The 24,625-nt window shown below is 39.2% G+C and overlaps 2 protein-coding genes across 3 annotated transcripts in view; one reads left to right on the top strand and one right to left on the bottom strand.

Annotated features, from left to right (window-relative positions):
• LOC136423336 (tyrosine-protein kinase RYK-like) overlaps positions 1–24,625 on the top strand; it is a 189,224-nt gene that overhangs the window by 100,872 nt on the left and 63,727 nt on the right. The window lies entirely within an intron of this gene.
• LOC136422665 (TSC22 domain family protein 4-like) overlaps positions 1–24,625 on the bottom strand; it is a 55,246-nt gene that overhangs the window by 29,682 nt on the left and 939 nt on the right. The window contains exons 2-3 of one of the 2 annotated variants that reach the window (XM_066410490.1): positions 22,239–23,463; positions 3,831–3,896 (exon numbers count right to left, since the gene is read on the bottom strand). In XM_066410490.1, coding sequence (XP_066266587.1) covers positions 3,831–3,896; positions 22,239–23,428 — 1,256 coding nt within the window. In that variant the 5' untranslated portion in view covers positions 23,429–23,463. The remainder of the gene's footprint in view (positions 1–3,830; positions 3,897–22,238; positions 23,464–24,625) is intronic. The other variant, XM_066410491.1, reaches the window with a different exon arrangement.

The raw sequence follows: 24,625 nt of genomic DNA, 5'->3' as shown, positions 1-24,625 counted from the left end.
AGGTACCACCCTTCGAGTTGACAACTCAGTGCCTAATTGCTTGACAACTAATCCACTCAAAACGGTAGGGTATTTACACAACTGGGCCTGGACAGGCACACCTTAATACTTTATGTGCTAAGTATCAAGTATGTTTGATTATCCTTACTTTATCTGCGCTAGTATAAAACCTATATTAAACATATCTAAATAAAGATTCTGCCACCAGTATAAAAAAAAAAGTCTCTGAAGAATATGAGGCTATTTTCTATCCTATATACCCCTAACCCTTAGAAACTATTCTTTCAGATAGCCAAGGTCAAAGCGTAGGAGGACTATACATATAAGTCTTAAACTACAAACAACATTACCATTTCAGTTGTTTATACAGGAGCGATTCTATAGACATCTTTCAACTTTTAATTTGGACTTGCGCCAGTTTCAAGCTAGTATCCAAGTAGCAAAGCATTGCCGTAAAGAACAGTTGGCTACTTTCAAAGAGACTTGTATAGATGTTCAAAGGATGGCAGTACATGACTTGTAGCATTGTCAAAGGCAATAGAATACATCACTTCTATGCTTGACGGAGTGCTGAGTAGAGTTAGGCATGTTTGCATACCATCTACAGAGGGACACATGTACCTAACTTACAGTAAAGGGGTTTCCTATGACTAAACCTGAAGAACTTCTTTGTCTGTGGGTTGCAGGAGTGTGTATGGGGTTATTGCAAATCCTTGAAGCAAACCAAGTCAGAGAATTACAGTGTAAAAGAGCCACTAAATTTGAAACAAGCTCCATTATACAGTGAAAATTAACTACTGAATTTGACACAAGCTCCAATAGACAGAAATTGAATATTTTAATCAAATAACAGTGTACATATGGATATGCTTGGAGGAATGCACAGAATGGCCTTTGACCTCTCTGTACAAAGTTGACAGAATAGAGCTGTAGGGGACAGGTGTTTAAAGAGTTATGTGACCCCTGTGTCTTCTAGAGGGGGGTTCCATTATTGTCCTGTCTAATAGGGGAGCTACTATTGTCATCTACAATGATTGATCAAGTAGTACTTTCTCTACTTTCAAACTTTTTTGTCAAACAACACTTAAATCTGGTGCCACCCATGTAGAGATCCAAATGTACTTATTTTGGCATCCAATTCCTTGAGCACTTTATATATGTAGATAACCTCATGCAAAGGTGCTTCATGGTACATGTGTGTAGCTCTATGTGAATAGATATTGGGATTGTACAAGTCACTGAGGATACATAGCTGTTAACAGACAGTAGTAGGTGGCTTTTCAGTCAAAATGTCGAGTGCAAATTCATCCAGACTATCAACCATGAACATGTCTTCTCTCTAGAGTGTTGATATATATGTGGTTCCATGACTACACAAGACAAAGTTACAAGGAGATAACCAATGTTAACTGTGTGCTAAATAGGTTCTTGTTACACTCGTAGCTTTACTATGTGCTACTGTACCGCAAAACGATAGAGGTGTCCACTGAAATTTGTCACTGGACCACCGATAGCGCTTTATCTGCACTTTGTTCATTATTGGGGCAATGCTATCTTGGTCATTTATTTGTACGGTTAGCTCATATATTTATAGAGTTAGCCCTGTAATGTGTTTGAGTTGTAGCGACCCCTTAGAACTATACTCCAATCAGGTAGCCTCGGGCAGCTGGACTTTACGCTCATGGTTTGGAACGTTTTTACTTTTCCATTTACGTCATTTGAAGAGCGTTCACGACTTGTGACATACCTTCAGTTGTACTATAACATGTCGACTTGGCAACACCACGCGACAGTTAAAATATCAAATAGCTAGGGTTGATATATCAGAAGTATTCTAATGGTCAAACGTTGGCACTGACACACCCAGATTATAAGAAGGTAGCGCTTTGAAGTGAGAACAAACGAGTATGTAGCCTTGTCCCCAAGGGGTACACACCACATAATCAATCAAAAGTTAATGTATGAACCCCAGGGTGACCGGATGTCATTTGGGGCATTGTTCCAGAGAAGCCTAGCAAGTGTGGTATGGTGTGGTATAGAGAACACTGCGTGGTAGAGGATACAGGATATATGATTCACGTTTTTGGCTGGATTGTGGTAGATGGATTGAAGTTGATAAAACCTTCTGTACACTATGAAACATTTGGATAATAAAACTTGCAACCTCAAATTTACCAGTACCAAATTCTATCTAGTGAAAAGTAACCTTGAAGAATGGACACATGTTCTTAGATGAAACTATACCCAACGTATACAACAAATTAAAATGTTGGGATTGTGGTAAATGGATAAAGTTAATAAAACCTTCTGTACACTATCAAACGTTTGGATACCAAAACTTGCAACCTCAAATTTAGCTCGAAAAATCTACCGCTACCAAATTCTATCTAATGAAAAGTAACCTTGAAGAATGGACACTTGTTCTCACAAGAAACTCCAACCAAAATATACAAGAAATGTAAACACCAGCAACCTTTCTTGATACTGTATTGGCAACATTATGTTGTTTGGATTCCCCTTAAACACAGTAATGATGTGGCATGTCTGACACTTTAAGCTGTTCATAAGAAGTAATAAAACTAGTACAAGGAGGGTTAGCCAAACATGTTTAAGGCATTTCGGCGAGTTGAAATGAACTTTTTACAGTCCTTCTATTTGTCGTCACCTTTACGACCTTTTATTACTGCTTTCCTGTCCTAACATAGCAGGTGTAAGTGATGATATTTTCTCTATAAAGTACTGTAAATGCAGATATGTTTGCGGTGGTTTAATGTTCGCAGTTTTCACGGTGAACTCTTTCCAGCGAACTTAAAACCACCGCCAATGGCCATTCCATTGTGTGACTGCAGCGCTACTATTGTTTCAAACGTGAACTTAAAACCACCGCGAGCACTCCATTTTCTCTTTACCGCGAAATTAAATCCCTGCGAACATTTCTGAATGTACAGTATTTCGTTTGGAACCTAGATCTTCTTTAATTGTTGAAACATCTAGAAAGTTGAAGCATGTGGAAAATACTAGTAACAATCTGCGACTGATATAGTTTACTGGTAGTAGAACACAATGATAATATGTTTAACTTCACAGATGCAGCAAATACAGGAATATTAGTATCAATGAAGATGACACAGTACAAGGCAACAGTGAATACGTCACAGACATTCTGGACATATTATTATTAATATCACGGTGCAATACAGACAACAGGAACAATACAACACCAACACACACTGACATAACCCTGCAGTGTATATAATCTATCTTTTGGACAGGGCAGCAAACTCACCTGTATCAATGATGGAGAAAAAAATCGAACTTTGTTCCTTTTTCCGTGTACTTGAAAATTTATGTAAGATTTGTTTTTTTTGGGTTGGCAAAGTACAGAAATCTGTTATCAACTTTTTTCACTGGATAAAATTTGCCAATTTAGAATATTCATTGAATTTGATACCATATTTCTTTTTAGGTGAACTTTAGCAGTCTACCATTCACTTATAGACACAAAGGACATTGACTTTAATCTCCAAATGACTGGAACTTTTTCTCTGCTTCTTGGGTGAAAACATTTTCAGAAGTTCAAAATGTTTTTTACTGTATTGTAGGTATACTTGATTTTGATTTGTAAAGGAACTGTACCATCCCGTTTTGCTCAGTTTAAGTCATAAATCTTTTAGACCGACTAACAGAGAGAGAGGGTACGCAATGGTGTAGACTTCAACGTAAAGACTCCTGAAGATGCACATGCTTGTTCCAACACCTAGGTTGCATGCATGAGAGCAAAAAATAAGCATGAAGCTGTTGTGAGTGTGTGTATATGTGTGTGTACTCACCATGTGGTGGTGTCATTAGCGGTCATACCAGTGTAAGGCAGGAGCTGAGACAGATACACCTGCTGACTGCTGAACGGAGTAGTGTTGTAGGAGGGACAGCGGAGCAACAGAGAAGGAAAGAGCACAAAGAAAAGAGTTGGCCAGTAGCAAGTCAAGAGAAGTGAGTAGGAAAGGAATAAACTTATAAAGTTTCAAGCACCCAATTCTACATGCATCGAGTATCATAGATAATCGTCGGCTTGAAATAGTATCAGCATCAAAGGAGCAAGCAATTTCATGCAAAGAAAATGGACTGCCTTTTTCTGATAGAAAGTTTTTGTGACTTGAGAGAGTCAAAACTACATTGTATGGTGCAAGTTCCAATAGTAGTAGTAGTAGTCCACTGTTTTCTGCTGCTGCAGTTCTAATACTGTAGGCAGAACCACCGTAAGCTAACAAATTGTTTTCCCCAACTTACTCTATACAGTAAATTAATATGAGAAAAGGTCCCAAAAGTTCTCTAATTACAAATTAAGAATTTCGCTGACATAACATTTTTCTTGGTGACGTCAACCAACCTTTCAAATTGCTGTAGCCAAAGAAAACATTTGCAGTCAACTGTTGAAAAGCATTGCCAGTAAAGACTTGGGTGTGCCTGTGTGTTTTAGTCTCCTTATAACACTTGTTGCAAGGACAACAGTCTTAAGTATACAGTATGTGTAGATTAGTCAGTAAAGGGACTGTGACATGTAAAATTAGACTAGAGTCAAACACAATGCCTTCTGTCATAACTTGATTTTACAAATAGGTCGGTCTGATTTAAATAAGCACATTCTTATTGTTGGCAATGACAGGAAAAATTACATGAAGCTAACAAAATGAGACATGAACATTGTTTAAGTTGTTTTAGATCTATATATCAGTGTTATAACCTGTATTTGTAGTTAAACAACAGTTTTTCTATCACTCTATTATCAAGTAGAGTCGTTAACTGACTTTATCACTGTTGACACCAAGTTGTTAATAGCTACAAAAGTAAACTCAAGAATGAGAAACCTACCAGAGCCCTGCATTAAACTGTACTTCACACCAAGTTAGTAGGTCGTAAAATAAATGGTCTGTAACGTTTGGATAGCAAGCCTTTTCATGATATAACTCTTAAGTTAGCAAATAGAGATATGTAGATCAAAATTAGATATTTTAGCCTGTTTCATCAAGGCCGCTACTTTTGCTGTGTCTCTCATACAAAGTTATACTGACAACTTTATGGTATGAAAACACAAGAATTGCGAACGATAGTTGAAGGGGATTTAAGTTGATTGGCTTGGTTAATTGTTTAAAATCAATTAACCAAGCAACAAAGATTTCACTAAGTACTGTAAGCCAAGGTAAAACTTTTCTGATCTCTACCTTCTTACTGGCGTCAGCAGTTTCTTCAGCTCTTTCCTACCATTTGCTACTGTCATCCTCTCACTAATTATATAGCCTGAAGGATAACTATAAATCATGTTGTAATAGATTATACTAATTATATCTGACAACTTGTGTTCTGGCTGGTACATCTATCATACATAAGCTTGAACATTTGAGAAGTCATCCACATTTTCTAACATACACTCTAGAATATCTTCTGTACAACTTTGTAGAATTGGACAAAGAAAATCTTAAGACATGCAAATCAGTACTTTGCAGGTCCTTCTTTCCTATAAGAAAGGGTTACAAAGACTTATCCTCCATAAAACAGATATGATTCAATGAACAATTGTTTTACGAAATGGATCAAAAGGAAGATGACCTTTGCCAGCCATTGATTACAACGTTATGCACAGCTAATTTGACGTGCCCTGTAGTCTACATGCTCTTGGCAATCACATGATGTATATGACCTCAAAAAACATAGAAATCAGAGGATATCTTCATACAGGCCTTTATGAATTTTCATAAAACATCATACTCATCACAATAATTCTCCAGGAATTAACAATGACCAAATTGTAAACCGTATGAGAAAAGGCTGGAAGATTGTTGCATTGCTAAATCTTTTTACAAAGACCATAATACTTTTACAGCCATACTAAGCCACCATGCCTTAGGGTCTCGTGTTGACCTCTGACCCTCACACAAAGCAGGTGATGTGACTGAGGTGTGTTACGGTTCAGGTGAGACAGACAATGGCTGATTCATCCAGGTGAGGGGTTAACCTTGCCATGTTTGTACCCAGTTCTGGGTCACTTTTTTATAATGTCGCATCTTAGCTGGGGTTACCAAGAAACCATTCAAAACCTGCAACCTAAAAGGAATATACGGTATTGCAGAAAACAGAAAATAAATGATTTCAAGACCAGCTTTACGTATTGTGTCTACAAGTACATCAATTGTATTTACTTACACTATCAACTTAGACAAGAAATTAAATTATACTACAAAAGACTGTCAAAATTTAATTACAGACTGTACCTTTTTAAATCTAGGCTTAACAAAAATGACACTTGCAAGCAGTGACAAATTTAGCAATAGGCTTTCTACTTAAATCTTCTGGCTTTGCAAAAGCACATCATTCATGAACAAAAAACAACATATTCTATTGAATGAATAAAACATGGCTGTGCAATTTCATGTCAACTGCTGTACCCAGCAATTTATATAAACTGAACCTACAATATGAAAGGAACTTATGAAGCTAACTTTAGAAGAACAAAAAAAAACACATCACACAAACATTACACAAAAAACAAAGCTTGTAAAACTGACTAAACCCTGCTTGTGAAGTCTACCACTACTTTGATGGGCAGTGAATACTAAAGGTCTTGTGAGGATTAGCAGGGATGGCATAACAAGATAGGCATGAGGCCAGACAGCCAGTTCCTGAAACTGGAGCTGGGGTTACTAGTGTACTTGTCCTGTCTGCCAGTCATGGCCATGGGATGAACCTAGGGGTGGTGTGGAATTCTAAATTACAGCCAGGGTTCGGAATTCATTTTTGAGAATAGGTGCACCTAATCATAAAAAAAATCTGGGTGTACAACATAAAATAAAGTAGAATTTATAACGTCATACAGTTTTAACTTAAACAAATATTGCAGTTGATTTACTAACATATTTATTGAACTTGAAGTCAACCCAACACGGTTATAAGTTTTAAATTTGATGACTGTTTCCTCTTGATATAAAATCTTCCTTCAAATAATTTTTCCCCTTTTTTCCCCATCTCAAATTGAATACATGTACCTTTTTAGTATCTAATTTTATATGCAAATGAGATCATCAATATTCACAACTTCACATATATATCACACAACTCAACAGGACATAGTGTACAGCCTTGTACTTGAGATATCGGGTTTACAAGAATTGGCCAATTGACATTAGGTCCCAGAGATAATGTCCCACTATACTATACAATAGTGGCCAGATGTCAAGTCCATTTCTCAAACTTGTGCTGCAGTACATTTAAGTGAGTCAATAAACAATCACACTCAGTCACAGATCTCATGTTAAATCTTCTGTGCTGCAATCCAAGATATGTTTGAACCCTGTTTTGTCTGCTTACAAGGCCTAAAAGCTAGAAGTAATTTCTTCATGTTAAAGAACATGGAGGATAGAACAGATTGACGGTGGAATGTTGGGGATAAACAATTCACCTCCCTCGCAAAGGAATAACGATCTAGAATATAAACAATATGCTCAACAACTATCTCAAAACCCTACACTCTTCTACACACTAAAAGCTGTAAGGTAGGAATGTAAATTTCAATTGAAAAATTTCCAGTGGACTGGATGGCCATTGTGTGGCTTGTAGCTGCCAAGGAAGCAGAAAATGCAATTTGTGCAAATTGTTTGGCACAGACTACTCTGCAATTTTTCACGGCCAGTGCAACCAGAGCACAGGGGTGTACCACTATGCACCTAACCGTAGGGGAGTGCAGTTCAAATATTCAAGTCCATAATTCTACATTGAATATAGCCATTATCTTTTAAAACATTTATCACTTCTTACAAAGAAGAAACAACGAATGCAGAAACATCGCTGCTGACTTCACTTGGCAAAGATATTTCTTGGTCACCTACAAAAAGACATATGGCCCTTGCTCTTCCTCTTGCCACATTTTGTATGCCTTTCTCATGGTGATCATTTTTCTTTGCCCGGCACCCTACTAGAAAGATATACAAAACACTGCAAAATGACACACACAAAAAACAGAGCCGTACATCTATTCTGGGACTAAGTGGACCATTTTAATAAGCTAAAGAACGGGCTGAAACAGAACTGAACTGGTCCAGCCGTTACTTCATCTCTGCCAACTCAGCAGCACGTCCCTGCATGCTCATTACCTCCACACGGCTTTCATAGCTAACAAAGAGACGCAAGACAACATGAAAGGCCCAAAGCCCTTTCAGACCCCACGCACACGAGAATTTATTTTCAACTCGCAGATCCCATGCTGACCCAGTTTCGCAGAAGCGTGCTGGCAGCGGAAACTAGCATTCAGGCACGATTTCAAAAGGACACAAGGCGAGGAAAGCACGGTAGCAAGCCACTTTTCAAAGGGATCAGCCAGACCATACAAAAATATGTTCTACTGCTATCTAGAGTGTAGGCTATGACAGATGTGTACTGTAGTATACCAAAACTTCAATATCACAAACATTTCCTATTGGAACTTTGAGTCAAAGCCTGTAGGGTCTTACGTTTTCACAAAGAAACTGATTGTACATTTACAGGAGACAGAGTGGAAAGAACGGATGGCTAGTTGACTCACCATCCTCTATGGTTTTTACCCAACACAGGATTAGTGAAAGGCGATCTGAAGGCATTTCCGTCCTCCAAACAGAGAAGAAGCCAAGTTGACCAAACATCTGGCAAGGCGCAAAGTGACGTCTTTGTGTAATTTTTGGTACCAATCATAGGTGTAAAATCTCCATATGTACATGTACACATTTAGATGTGCAGTTCCATAGACAAGCACTGTTCTTTTTTAGGTATGACCTTATTATTCAAGAACATTAGGATAAGGCTTTTAAAGACTGGGATGAGTTGACAGGAAGGTTTAAAGTTTCACAGGAAACATGAACTGCTGGGGACAGGCTTAACTGTGTGTTTGCAGTAAATGAGGCTAATGCTTCATATAGGGGTACGGCAGGCCCAAGTCACTTCTTTGGTTCTCGTTCCTGCAAAAAATCGCTACTACGCCATGACCTCCAAAAAAGTCCCAGGAAACTGTATTACATCGAGATTTAGAAAGGAAAATATTAATCTAGTCATGGGAGTATAATTTCCTTATACGGTGCTTGGAGGAAAGTTTAATATATTTTCTAACTACGTATACGCAATTGTTCTGATAAACCACCCACATTTGCATAAGAAAAATGCAACAGTTCAAAAACATTACAATCTTCCCTCCCACATCTGCTTGGAGACTTCTAGATGCCCCCTGTTGAATACACATCCAGTCTGCATATTTGGATTATTATTCCACAGTCCACACGTTTCATCTCTGTTGTGTCTGGCCCGGCTGGACACAGGTTTAAGGGTATATCAACTCTTTCAACCTCTCCACGTCAATGAACAGGCCAGGACTCGCCTCTTACATGAGTCTTAGATCTGTACAAGGCACGAGTATTGACACAAGTATGGAGAGACCTGTTTACCATTTCAACCAAAGCCCTTATAACTCGGGTGGAATAGTTGAGATGTTTGCATCCCCTGACCTAGTTGCTGTGAGATCTTTTCATTTGAAGCCAGTCAGCTGTTGGGGCTCATGCCACGGACAGGGAAATAGAACACAGTGCACTTTGACCAGGAATATATCACCAAAAAACCTCTGCTTTGTATCTTGTAACTTCTCTGCAACCAGACTTGAAGATTGTATACTCCATCTATATTCATAACAAAGCTCTTGTTTTCAAATTAGCGACTGTATTGTGTTAGAAGTGGCATTTTGGTAACCTCAGGTTATGTGGATACAGCATGTAGTTACTAGTACTCAGTGGTAAGTCATGTTAACTCTACTGCCTTAACAACAACTTTTGTGCACATCAATATTCCAACAAGATCTTTTTTCCAACTTATTGTTTGCATGCTACTAAAAGACAAATTTGTGCTTCCTGAAATTGTACTCGGTTGATAGAAAATTATTTCCATCTGTTTTGTTTCTTGCTCTGGAAGTAAACCAACTTAGGCCCATAGGGCTATCCACTCTGACTAAAAGTTATTGATTGACTGATTGGTTGGTTGGTTGATTGATTGATTGGTTGGTTGATTGATTGATTGATTGCACAGCATAAATTAACCTGTTGAAAACCCACTCCACTCTACTCAAGCAACTCTGTGCCAGAATAGACCTCACACTACAGTGGCTACACACAACGCTCGACCTTTCAAACTCTTAAAACGACTTCCTCAGTTCTTCCGAGATACCAACCTGTTAGACGCACCTGTCTAGTCACCTGCGAACTTGTGAAAGGTTTAACGACAAACACTTGTTAGGGACACTGATTACGTAGAGCCTAAAACGACATAAAACACCATGTCAAAGGCCTTTTTGTTAAGACTCAATTGTGTATATAAGAAGGAAGTGCACACACTTCTTCAAAAGGTATGGAGACAGACTGTTCTAATACTTTTTTTGTGTGTATGTGTACGTGTTAACACAATGTACGTGCACAATGTGAGCATGACAGAAGATGATCACAGACACAGTATCCTTCCGTCTTACCTGTTAAGACATCTTATTCTTGGTAAGACAATGCTATGACAATGCGAAAACCCCAACAACCCCCTTCATCCAAACAAACCTATGAGGGTGGCGACCATCTCAAGTTTCTGTTATTCCTTGTGTACTAAATCCCAGGCTATGGGGGACTATGCCTTGCTTTCTCCAATGGCTAATCACATAAGAAGACCAAGGAGGACAAAAACGTCCTGCCAAACAACCGAGTTGTGTTATTCTTTTTTTAGCTTTCGCAACAAAGGCCTTTTCTTACAAAGCTTTACGCTGTAACTTTTCCCCCTCTCTCCTTTCTGCAATACTTTTTCAATACGCTTTTACACAAAACTTTTACGCTCAATTCTGGGGAGAAAGAATTGTTTTCACCTATACTGAGTGCCAATAAATCTATTCTTACAGGTCGTATACACTCTTCTAACAACACAAGGAACAATGAACAAGTTGATAAATGAACTTTCACACAGTTGTCTTCTGCTTCAGTCCAGAGGCTTGCCAAAACAAACATGTAAATCATTTCATGACAATCAATAAAACAAACAACGCAAACAGAAAACTTCAGCACTGAAAGAACAGTTCCACTTTCAAAACATTCCATACAGGCTGTGTAAATATGATATAATACAAAATGGAAGCCATCAGCCTGTATTTCTGCATTCGGACATAAATCTATCATTAGGATCGCACACGGAAATAATATGCACTCTGCACACTTTTGAGCATGTGCCTAAAGTGAAAGGTAATATTGCATGTGACACAAGCCTAGTGTTTATCACTCAGCCCTGAATACTGTGTGGGATTGTTTGGACAGTCTGGCTGTCTTCACTTGCGCATTAAGACGGAAAATAAATAAGGGATGGGACCAAGGAAGCAGAAAGCATGATTTCTTAATGGATCTCAAGAGGAAAAACAATCTTAAGAATGGTTTCTGAAATTTGGCTGTTTAAAGTACTTTTCAGTATGTTTATCTACATAAAATACATCATTTCCTGGATTGCTAAGAAGAAAAATTGTACACGTTTAGGCTAGCATAGGGCTCTTACCAGACAACATCACTCATCAGAGTGGACCACATGCCCAACACTAGATTCCCAAGTGACATCAGCAGATGTTAAAAACAAACCATTCTAGAAGTAGAAGTAGCAGAGTAATACATGCTAGAGCTATTATTTGTCATAACCATTGGAACTAATTCCTCGCTGTCAAAACCATTGATTTTTTTACTGAACGATAATGACCAACTATAGATCATTTTTCAATGTATTAGTCATATGCATGCATTACTTTGTGATATATTTTGACAGGACATTACCATCTGAATACATGCACATACAAATAAAAATATCCATGTGGTCACTTCAAAGTACCATACAGTAACTGATAACATAAGTACAGTTCACTAACTGACTAAGGTCTTCAGATTGTTTTAAACTTGTATAATTAAATGACTGTATTGCCAGTAGAAATTGTGAAAGGATGTCGTCATACAAATAATTCAGTTGCAAATCCCAACAGAAGTAAAGGATCACTTATTACTGGCTGCAATATTGGGGACAGGAATTGTGACTCACAGATCGATAGCCCAATTTAGCAGCTACGAATTGCGTTCTCTGTTGCATCGTTTTTCCGATGGTATGATATTACGGGGCTTGCGATTCCATCCAAATTCCACCATGCATCATGTTGGCCAATCAGTGCAGGTTAATTACTGAAGTACATTGTGTAGTTAGCATGTAGATAAAAGCATTTTTACATGTATGATAAATATAGAATACAACACGGTGTATTCCGTATCCTGACAGCTGATGGCATACACATGCCAAAATGCATGCACATACCCACCCGAAAAAACACTCATTTCTTTCAATGCAAAATACACCAGAAGTTGAGAAAATTATTCAAGAAATGAAGAACAAAATATTGTCACAAAATCAGTTCCAATGTCCCAATCCGATATGCAAAATTTTGACAGCGGCACACCAAGTGATCTTGAAATATTCTATGGAAGCCTGTGTGATACAAGTAGAAGCCCATGTGATAACCCAAAATATCACCCGGTCCAGAACACACGTACCAAACATTATTGCGGCCCAGGTATGACATAATATAAAACATAATAAAATTAACATACAATTTTTTTCTTTATTTTCGTCTCACCATCCTTGCCCAATGTTTACTTCTGCACAGCTCTAGATCCATGTTTATTTGCAGCCAGAGTTATGTAACAGGTCACCACACAGAGTGTCACACACCACATTTGGAAAGGCATAGGCAGTCTAAACTAGATCTTGGATTTCCACACATTTAACTCCACCGAGTGTTCCCCGTTATCAGTGAAGGCATGTAAACTTGTATGCGGGATGAAGCCTCGAGAATGCCCTGCAACTATACCAAGATGTTGTGCCAAGTTCTCTGTGCTACTTCAGAAAATGTGAAGACATGTTACATTCATTCAAAGGCTGTACCTCAAGCGCTTGAGGTTAGTTAATTAGGCACATGACGTCAAACGCTACCTTTTAAATCTTCGTTCTTTGTGGCACAACTGCAACTACTGTCATTAAAACTGTTAATTACTTCTAACGACGCACATGTGGCAAGTGACAGTTGCAATTTGTAACCCAGTGCATAGTGCATTTGTACATTGTACTTTACGTAAGATCTCTCTATCATTAGATGTAGTTTATCAAGAAACAGATATGGTTGTTCTTCGCTGCAACTACTACCATTAAAATCGTTATTACTTCTAACAACACATATGTGACAGTTGCAATTTGTACCCCAGTACATAGTGCATTTGTACATTGTACTTTACGTAAGATCTCTCTATCATTAGATGTACCTTATCGAAAAGTAGCTATGTAATGGTTGCTCTTTAAAAAGATTGATCTAGACATTTTCCATCTTGCACATCATTTCACTACTTAGGCAGCTGTATATTTAAATGTCACCAGCAGGATTCCTGCCTAGTATCATTTCTTCCAAGCGAGGGATGTGTCAAGCCCAGGTAAGCGTCTAAAATATGCACCAGGATGTAGCCTGGTGACATCGTATACATTCCTTACATACTAAAGGAGATCGCTGATACAGATACAGACTACTGTAGGTAACCATACGGCCCACAGGCATCAGGATATTTATAAATGCATCCTTTTGACGTGAGGAACTGACCCATAACACAAAACCCCTTATTAAATCTAGCTAAAGAGACTTGGCTACTTTTCTTACGAAGATCTGGGACAGCGATAGTTTGTGGGACATCATTTCCTTTGTGATAACAACTATCTCAATGTAGTTATATGGGGATACACTATTGTAAACAGCAAGTAAGCAATATCTTTTAAGCATGTTTGACTACTTTATGATATAAAGAATGACCATTTTCATATCACAACTCTAGTCACACTTGTTAATTTGTTAACAGTTTAAGTTGGATGGGGAAGATATTTTAAACAAACCAAATTACGTTTTTCTACCCGCAGGGCCGTAGCACTTTTTTTTTGTGAAGAGCTTCAATTCTATCTAATAGATGTGCAAATAATTTTTCAGAAAATCTTAAGTATTATGTAGTGGACTTCTACATGTAATGTGACAACATAAGCACATGAACACGGTAGTTCAGGCAGCCACAGTTATGGACATGTAAAACAGGCCCGGCATTCATGTACATGTTAACGACTGCTACGAAAACGTGACTTGCCGCTCACATAAGAGATTACATCTCAGCTAATTGACCAAAGAGGAATGGCCAAGGACACACAGCAGCCTTCTCCAAGTGTCTGAACCACTTTGTCATTCAGCGAAACAGGTGAAGCAAGCTAACAGGATACAGCCAGAGGGCAGCATTTCCCAAAACGGGGACAACAGAACCCTCTGTTGAATTAGGAGGTTAAAGAGCATGATCTCAGAACAGCAGTGAAGTTGATAAGATTTTACTCGAATATAAGCAAGTTCTAGAAACCATGTGTTGTCAATTAATCATTCTCAATGCAAAAATATCTCCTCTAGGACTACAATAATCCTTCTGACTCCTAGTAAACCATGCATAAGTAAGAAAAACGATGTTATCTCTTTATTCACCTGTGAAAATTTTTTTGTTCACCGCAGATTTTCACGGGTCAGTCATTACGTAGATTACCTGATAATATCTGGTACATAATATCTGCTTCTAAAGGGTGAAAGGCTAAAGGTCAAATCTGCTTCTAACAAGGCTAAAGGTCAAAGGGCTCAAAACCTGAGGTGTTTGAATATCGTTTATGATATTTATCTTATTTGTCGGTAGATTTTGAAGCTTACTATACACAAATTCTAAAATTTTATACCTCCATCCCCCAACTACATTTAGGGCTCGAAATACTGGGTGCATGTGCACCTTTGTGCACCCAAAATTGGAGCTTTGCACCTAATTTTTGACTGTGGGTGCACCTAAATATTTGTGTAGCTTGCATAACAGTAAAGGAAGTATGGTACTCAGTCTTAAACAATAGGAAAACCATTATTCTAGCCCTTGTTTAGAAAGTTAGTACATGCACTAATAGAATTTTAGATTCAGGCTCTGAAGAGAGGCAATAAGGTTTGTAATAAGGTTTTGCTGTGCACCCAATTTTTTTTTCTGTGCACTTAAATCTCAAGGTTAGGTAAGGTTCAAGCCCTGAAATACATGTATGTACGACGGTAACGTGTATTGTTCGAGTGACGGTATATGGATAAGATTTGTCAACTACCAGACATACTCTGGCCTTACTGGGACATTCAGCCCACTTGTCACTTCCTTTGACAGGTGCAAAAGAGTTGCCAAAAGAGTCCGACTCAGAAGGAATGTTTTTAATCATACGTTAGAAGCACGGGAGGTCGGGGGTCAGCTATTTCCGTCTGCAACTCTCACTAAACAGGTTTCCTCCACCAGCCAAATCTTACTTCTTTGTCTCTGAATATAGGACAGTCTGGAGTTTCCATTGACCTTAGCTACAAGGTCAGGGACAGATTTCCTTTACTAGTGGCACCTCTGAACTTGAACCATTTGGGGTTGCATAGAGTCAAGGTTACAGCTTATATGGGTGTAGTACAGGGAGTAAGCTTGGCTCTGATGAATCGTTTATTATATGATGTATAATAGCTTCCTCAATTTAACACGTGAAGTGCGCTCAAGGTTAAATGGTGTGTGTAATTGTGAATATTACGAGCAATAAAAGAGTAATACCAGCACATTTCATACTCGTACTTAATAGTTATACATGAACAGATTGTGATATATCATAGCTGTATAAAACTAGGAAAAAAGGCAATGCATTTAATTGTCTATACCTAAATCTCTATTAGTAATTACTATTATAGTAGTATTAAAATACTGGGTCATAAACATATGGAAAATGTGAAGTTACATTAGTCCTTATCACTAACTGAAAATAATTGATCATCTCAACTTCTCATATGTATTCTATTGTAAATTCCTTTCCCTTTTGGACTGATCTGTTTGCAATTATACTATTTAAATGCCACATTTCCTAACGAAGTTATCGTGCCATACTTCACGTAACCAGTAAACGACCCGACTTAAGCAGCTGTGATGCAAGGGAAGTTCTCACATATCCGCCAAGCCCCGATAATGTCAACTAAAGCCGAGTCAATCATTTACTCACTGGCCAATATTTACCCTCGTTTCATATATGCCGCCTTTTCCGAGGCTCGGTGTCAGTCAGCCTTTCATCTTGTGGCAGTTAGAGCGGCAAGGGGCTGTACTAATATCAATCTCAGGACGATAAGGAGGGGGCAAAATAAATCTCTCTCAGGATGCTTGGTTGCACAAGGTTCGAACTCTGACAAACATGTAAGTAACTGAAACCCCAGTCCAAATGATAATCACAGGGTCAGGACATCTTGGTCGGGGCTGCACCGTCTTTCAGAAGGGACATAAAAAGGGAAGAGCTAGCAACCCTCCCCGTAAAAATACTAGTATACTATAACTTGCTTTACTTTACTTATCCTCTTCGTCCTGGTGAGACAAAAGGCCATGCCTTTTTTCTTCCCTATAAGTATACACTTTAACATCTAGGGGCTCATACTATATAGTTATGATTCATTTACACTGCTCGTATTATATACTTTTTGTCTTTAGTACAATAAGAAAATGTATTTATAGAAGTGATCATACTATCCCATACCAGGTTTCAAACATTTCTCTTGACCTTCCAAAAACGTCAATCGCAACAATCTCCAGTCAACGAGATTCTATTGTCTTGCTTTGTGTTGAAAGCCAAACAAATTGGACAATTCATCTGGTTTTATTGCACTAGTGTTAGGCCACTTCAGTAGAGGCCAGACAACGTGACATGTTAGTGTTACAGGGGTGAGACAGTGTTTTGGAAGCAGTCTAGCCATAGGAAACAATATGATACACCTGTTAACAAGTGTGCAATCTTTGCATATATTATGTCATCTATTGTCTTGGGTGTTCCTATGGCTCAACTGGTAGCAGCCTCACAGTTGAACTCCTGTTTCCAATTAGTAACTTGGAAACCCCAGTTCAAGTCCCGGGTCAGGACATCTCGGTTGGGGCTGCACTGCCTTTCGGAAGGGACGTAAAATGGAGGTCCCATGTTCGAGGAGGTGTTCTGAGCGGTAGGGCTAGCAACCCCTCCCTGTAAAAATATACCCTGCTACTGGAACAGCAAGGAAACCTGCCAACCTATGTGCCACTAGGTACCACAACCAACAATTGTCTTTTGTTATAGATATAGCCCAAAACCACCCCTTCCATTTCAACAACATGGTACGCTCCCAACAGCTGTCACTACTACAACAATGATGTCATCGTGGTGACTACCACCAACCGACCTCCACATTTGGCAAGCCTTTTTGCTGATCAGGAAATCTGACACACTTTCTCAGAGTATCCCCCCCAGCTAATTGGATAACTATTGTTCAGCAAATATTACATGTGGGATATAGGCTTGGGGCTCAGTGAACCGAATATAGCACTGTTTTTTTTTTTTTTTTTTTTTTAAGATCTTCCCATGGTCCGTAGCCATGGACTTTATTCTTTATTTACGATGATACAAAGAATCAAGAAATACCTCTCAGTACACACTCTTGCTCAAAAAGTGACGTTATCGTTCCGACATATTTTCCGTACTTATACTTTGAAATAGTGAGTTTTCCAATCAATATCAACATATTTATGTGCTGAAATTTGACATGGTTATCGAGTTTATAGCCAACAATTACATGATGCAAATCTAATGATAAAGATGTGCCATAGTTAATCAAGTACAGTTTTTCAATATGCGCCCACAAAGGCTTAACACATTTACACTCATATAAGAAGTGTTCAACGTAGTCCACAGAATTACATGACGGACATTTGTCCGTGTCTGTAATACCTTGTTTATATAACTTCACCCTTGTAGGGTATACATTATGCAACACCTTCCACTGCAAGGATCGTATTTTTGGTTCTGTTGTAATGCAAAATAACGATTTCCATATAGATTTCCAAGTAACAACTTGAAAGTCAAATTGCTTTAGACGCTTTTCCCAAAAGCTTTGCCCTGTAGGCACAACTGCTTTTTGTGAGACTAAAATATTTTTGAAAAACGTGTTGCATTGCAAGTAAGCCTCTTTTCCAAGCAATTTGATCGCTGGTGCTTCACTTTTTGAATGAGGAAATCCTATCCATTTGGAAGGAATAGCATTGCGTAGTGCATTGTACTGAAATAATAAACTGGGGTGATCTCCTACAATGCTTTTCAACTCACTTAAAGACATCAAATTTCCATAGCAATCAATAATATCATTGATAAACAAAATATTTTTCTTAACCCAATTATGGAAATATAACATTTTACCTTTATAGGTGACACATACATTATTCCACAAAAGTTGCCAAGGCATATTCTCCTCTGATACATCGTCTATTGTGTTAATTTCTTTAACTTCGTACCAAGTTTGTATTAGTTTTTTATAAAAGTCAGGTAACGACTGTATATAGCTACAGGGTTGAAGTTGTGCCATATTACAATTACACCTAAAAATACAAACATTGGGACCAAATCTATGTAGATAACTTAACTGGATTTTTTTCCAGATAGGAGCATATGTATTGTCAGTCTGATGTAATAATTTCTTAACCCATTTTAGTAAAAATGTTTTATGTATGATTTTTATATCAGGCATCTTTAGACCACCTACAGAGTAATCTTGGATTAATACATTACGTTTCACACGATCTTTTTTCCACAAAAACCTGTAGAACATGGAATTAACATCGTTCAGAAACTTTTCAGGTGGAACAAGAACACTTAACATGTAGGAGAGTTGGGATGCAATTAAGCTTTTAAGTACTAATATTTTGCCTAACAAACTTAAGTTTCTTGAAGCCCAGGAAGCAAGTATCTTTTTCATTTTACAAAATTTTTTGTTCCAATTGTCAACTATTTCGGAAGCAGAGAGTGTGGAGGAAAATATAACTCCTAAACATTTTACCCTACAAGTCCATTTCAGTCCGCCTAACGTTTCAGAACTATCAGCCCAAGGGCCTAACCACATGGCTTCCGTTTTCTCTTTATTCAAACGTAAGCCAGAAAAGGTAGAAAACTGTTCAACTAAGTCTAAACTTTTTATAATTGAAGCCTTATCACCCAGTACTAGCTCTGTGTCATCTGCGTACTGGAAGATACGGGCTTCTACTGTGTGGTCATCAAATGACGGAAAAACAAATCCTTTGATCTCATCAGATTGACGAATTCTGAGAGCAAAAACCTCCACTGCTAGTGTAAAGAGGAGAGCGGACAGGGGGCACCCCTGTCGTACTCCTCTTTCAAGACTGATCCAACATGACAGGTGTCCATAGTGATTGAGGCAGCTTTGTGCGTTCTTAGTGTAAACTTTGACCCAGTTTACGAAGTCTGGACCTAGATTGTATTTCTCTAGAGCTTTTACAATGAATTCTTTGGATAAGGTATCAAATGCCTTACTGTAATCTAAGAACAAGATTGCCCCGGGTACTTTCCGGTCTTTAGAAGAACAAATAACATCATCAATAGCACGAATATTGTTCAATATAGATCGGCCCTTTATATAACCTGCTTGTTCTTCACCTACAATAACAGTGATTACCTTTTGTAGTCTGTTTGCCAATATTTTAGCACCTATCTTGTAATCAGTGTTTGTTAGGGAAATAGGTCTCCAATTTGACAACTGATCCCTACTTATATCGTTATTTTCATTACCTTTAAACAGCAGGGTTATCACACTTTTGCGCTGTGTGGATGATAGCTGACCTTTGACAAAACCTGCATTCAGTGAATTCAAAACCATATTATTAATTTTGCTCCAAAACACTTTGTAAAAATTAACTGTCAGACCGTCCAGACCCGGACTACCATTTGTCATGGCATGCAGTGCAGCTGTGCATTCCGACATTGTCAACAGCCCTTCACATGATTCTCTCTGTGTTTCTGTTAATGTTGGGAAGTCTAAATCCTTAACAAAATCATCATATTTATCATCATCAAAGACATCAGACTCTTTATACAGTTCTCTATAGTATCTAACTTGTTCACTCAACAATTCACCTTGTTCAGTTATAACAGAGCCGTCAGGCCTCTTAATACTAGTAATCACATTACGGGAGGTACGTGCTTTTTCTAATTGTAAAAAGTAAGCTGTGTTTTTCTCACCGTTTTCAATCCAATTAACCTTTGACCGAATCTGTGCTCCACGTGCTTTATGCAGAGCCAGTATTTCAAACTCAGTCTTTAGTTTCCTAATTTTTTCTTGCAGGTTTTGATTGTTTGGATCAGCTGCTAATTGTTTTTCCATTTTGTCTAGTTTTTCTTCGATACTTTTGTGCTTTGATTTCCTTTCAAATGCTTTTTGTTTACCATTATTAATTGAAAAGTTCTTTATTTTACTTTTACAAAAGTCCCACATCACCTGTTTATTTGCTGTAACATTTTCACTTAAATCTTTGTTTACATTTTCAATAATGGAGTTAACCTGATCAAGAAAAACTTTATCTTTTAAAAAAGAATCATTAAATTTCCAGTATGAAGAACCTCTTTCTAGTTGTCTTGATGATGTTTCTAATAGAACAGATCTATGATCTGAACATGGGAAAGAGCATATTTCACAAGAGATAACACTATCAAGCATACTTTCATTGACAAGGAAGTAATCTAGTCTTCTTGCGACAAACGGGTTTCGTTTTGACCAAGTATATTCTTTTTCATCTGTATGTAAAGTTCTCCAAGGATCTCGGAGCTCGAGATCATGAATCAAATCATTGAAAGCTTTTACCTCTAATTTACTATGATCTTTCCCAGCAATGTTGTCTAAATCATTGTTAACTACAGAATTAAAGTCCCCAGCTAAGATTAGATGTCCTTGCTGCCAATGATGCTTTTGTATATGGTCTGTAATTTGTGAATAGAATTTCTTTTTACTTACAACATCGTTGGGAGCATAGACATTAAAGCATACAAATGTTTCATCTTGACTTATGAATTTTAACCCAATGACCCTCTCAGATATATCTATAAATTCCACATTTCTAATGTTGGAACCTTTAGATATCAAAATAACTTGTCCTTTACTATGACAGGTACCAGGGTGTGCGTAAAGCATTCCTCCCCATTCTGTCTTCCATGTTTCTATATCAGCACTGCTGATGTATGTTTCTTGCATGAAAGCAATGTCTATCTTCTTAGCTTTAAGGTATTGAAAAACCGTTCGCCGTACCGTTCGTTTCCTTAGACCTCGCGTGTTGCTGGTGAGTAGTCGAACCATAGGTGTTTATGGAAGATAGACCTAAGTACTATCCATTGTCTTTGTTTCTCCTCTGATCGTCGTGGCGACCGTCGTCTTTGTACAGTTTGTCCGGCTTCGACTTGTCAGGCGGAGTCAGAACATTCTTTCTCTTCCTAGTTGACCTTGATGCCCCGGGTTGACGCCTTTGACCTTGATCTCTAGTGCTGGTGGTCGCTGGGTGGGTTGAACGTGTAAGTCTTCTCTGATTGGTTCCACCAGAGAGGCCGGCTTGATCCTGATGTGATATAGCACTGTTTGCATGTACAGTACCTACCCTGTTACTGACAACTGAGATTAGGACTGTAATGTCAGAAGCTTGCAATTCCTCCGAGTCTGGCAACAGAGATTACCACAACTCGATCAAGCCTTTTAGTACTATAGAGAGCCATGTGCATATGACTGTAGTGCCCCAAATGGCATCCTATGTGGATTCGGTAAGAACATATATATAGCGAACAGGATACAAAGACTAAAAGAGGGTTTAATTCAAGTGATGCAATCAATGCTGGAACAAAGTTTGATATTGATTTGGAAAACATGACAGATATAGCCTTTGTGCCTCAACTTGTGTAATGCTTCTAAAATTAGCCTTTGAATTCATACCCAGGAAAATGCCTTGATATAGGGGGATACATAAATAACGCTTAAAGAAAAGTTCAAGTGATGATTTGGCCACCCCAACTTTTTTAGGAAAGTTGTAGGGCGCAAAGTCGGGATATCAAACTTCCTGACAGTAACACGCCCTTCTCCCCATACTTTTTCTGAATTATTCGTAAGTTGTGAATAGTAAATTTTCATTTTCTACCCGCTTGCTATCCTAGCAAGTGGCATTCACAACAGGTGTAAGAATCAACTAACAGACTGAGATAGGTAAAATTTGAGTTGTAACAAATGTACTCACCCTTCTTCACTGTTATCTGCCATCCCTTGCGATCCTGCCTGTATCGTCGTCGACATCTGACCAATGGGAAACTCTCCGGGATCTAGCGGGTTCTCTAATCTCGGCGAGCCCATCGCCGCGGCCAATAGCATCGCGGCGGGGTTGGTACCGGCTAGATCTCCGTGCGAGGGCACGCCGTAGTGCCATCTGTCGTGATAATTGTAGACTTTACCGGTGTCCATAGCAGCACTCTGTGATGACCCTGGTAGTGTCCTGGCCGTGGAAAGGTTGGCCGAGTTTGGAATTGGCTGAAGTCTGGCCGCAACGTCCTTCGAGAAACCCTCCAGGCTATTTTGGCTGGTGAACTCGGGCTTCCCCTTGGACGGAACCATGGGGGTGACCGACTGTGGCTGTTGAGTAGAAACATTTGGCTGTCCTTGGGGGAGGGTGGATTGGATTTGGGACACGTTGGGCTGCACCTGGGACATCCCAGGCTGACCCTGACCCCCCATCATACCCCCCTGCGATATCCCACTCTCCATGGACATTCCGATTGGGTTCTCAGCGTTGGGATCCTGTCCGGGTATGTAATGTACCGAACTAGCCGCACTGGAACTTCCCGAACCACCCCCCTCCCTGTCCTCGTTGACTCTCAGGTCCGAAAAATCTGCCTTGATCCCGACGTTTTCCTTATTCAATTGTTGGTCCGTGAAATCTGTACAAACCCACCTCCCTCGTTTCGTGGGCACGCTTGGTTCTATTTTGACGACCCTAAAACGGGACACACCGTTGGTATACACCGACCCAGTCTGGCTTTCAGTATCTGACTGGTTCAGCGTATCTTCCGATCCTGACGACGCTCCGTCTACCTCCATATCCGACGTCTTCATGGACGAATCTAACATGTCGGACGAGAGGTCTTCCGTACGCGATGTGTCGTCGAGTTCGTCCGCACTTTCGTACCCATCCGCGAGAGACTCTCCTTCGCTCCCAGGGCCTTTCACGCTGGTGATCTGAAAACAGCTCTTCTTCTTGGCCGTGGAGGCCGCCTGACTGTTCGCCATGTTGGCGTTCTCGGGTACATCCTGGGTGGCCGCGGGGGTCGGGCTGGGTTCCGAGTCTCGCTCCACGCTTGGGAGCTTCTTGGAGAACTTGTGCGCCATGTTGGAGTGACGGCTGGGAGTGCTGGGACTGGAGGATGGGTCACTCATAGCTCCTCTACAGGGTCACCGCCTGGGACCTGTGACTGAGAGACATAATGGGGTTAGTTCGGATTACTCACACGAACGGGGTAAGGCAGCGGATGTTTAGGGTTATCACGCTGTCACTTATGACTTCAAGTTATCTTTGCTACGTACGCTGAATTGAAAGAATTCCTTCAGTAGTACTATAGTGTTTACCATAAACAGCAAGTGCATGACGTGGAAGGGACTTTCCCCCCCTATTTTCCCAAGACTAGTACATCCGATACAACTCTATCATGATAAAGACATGTTGCACACCATAAACCTTAAAGGGTCAAGACACATGCAACATGTTGTTTTCATTGAGTCACACGTGCGATTAAACTACAAGTACAACCTTAAATTGGCAGTGCATTTTCTTTGCGAAGAAACTCTCTTAAAGTTTAACCAAAAGTTTACAGGTTTTTCCACTTACTGTGTACCTGTCGACTGTAATTGATTTGTGTTTGCTGAGATGTAACAGCCAAAAATCTGCAAAGGACTTCTAGTACTAGTCAAACTCAAAACGAATGCTGCCCCCTTGATTCTAGCCATACCACATTACATGTGTAACTAAAGTCTTAACTGACGTAGAGATGGCCCAACCAGCCGATAGTGCTAGTTTGGACAAACCATATCATAATGACAAACTAGTTCCGGTGTTTGAGTTAACCCGCTCTCAACTGTGGGCAAGTTTGCTCAACAAATTTGAACTGCAACAACATACGTCAGCACGAACATGGTTTAATAAAAGATCTTTGACGACACTAGACTCAAAACTTCTTGGCAACTTTTTACTTCTTTGTCACAACAGGTGCGAATCACCCTATCCCTCTAGGAGATCTGGAATAATTTGTTTGGCCGTTTGGGAAATGTTTGCCAAAGTTCCGGCAAAAAAGGACATTATGTTGGCAGTTCACACCTTGAAAAGTTAACTAAGCTCATCATACAAGGCTTGACGGACACAAAGCACCGTACAAACAATACCCGCCTGCTAAACAAACCCTAATCATTCACAGAGGGTCCGACTCAACATACTTATACACATTATCATCTCCTTACAAAAGCATAACCTATTTGAAGACTTTAACGTTAAAAAAAGGACATATGATTGCTCATGATAAATATGATTCATATGTTGCCATTTAAAACGTGGGCACAAAAACTATGACTCATGTTGAGTAT

This window comes from Branchiostoma lanceolatum, chromosome 17, assembly GCF_035083965.1.
Source record: "Branchiostoma lanceolatum isolate klBraLanc5 chromosome 17, klBraLanc5.hap2, whole genome shotgun sequence".
In the NCBI taxonomy this organism is placed as follows: domain Eukaryota; kingdom Metazoa; phylum Chordata; class Leptocardii; order Amphioxiformes; family Branchiostomatidae; genus Branchiostoma; species Branchiostoma lanceolatum.
This window is presented reverse-complemented; position numbering and strand designations above follow the sequence as displayed.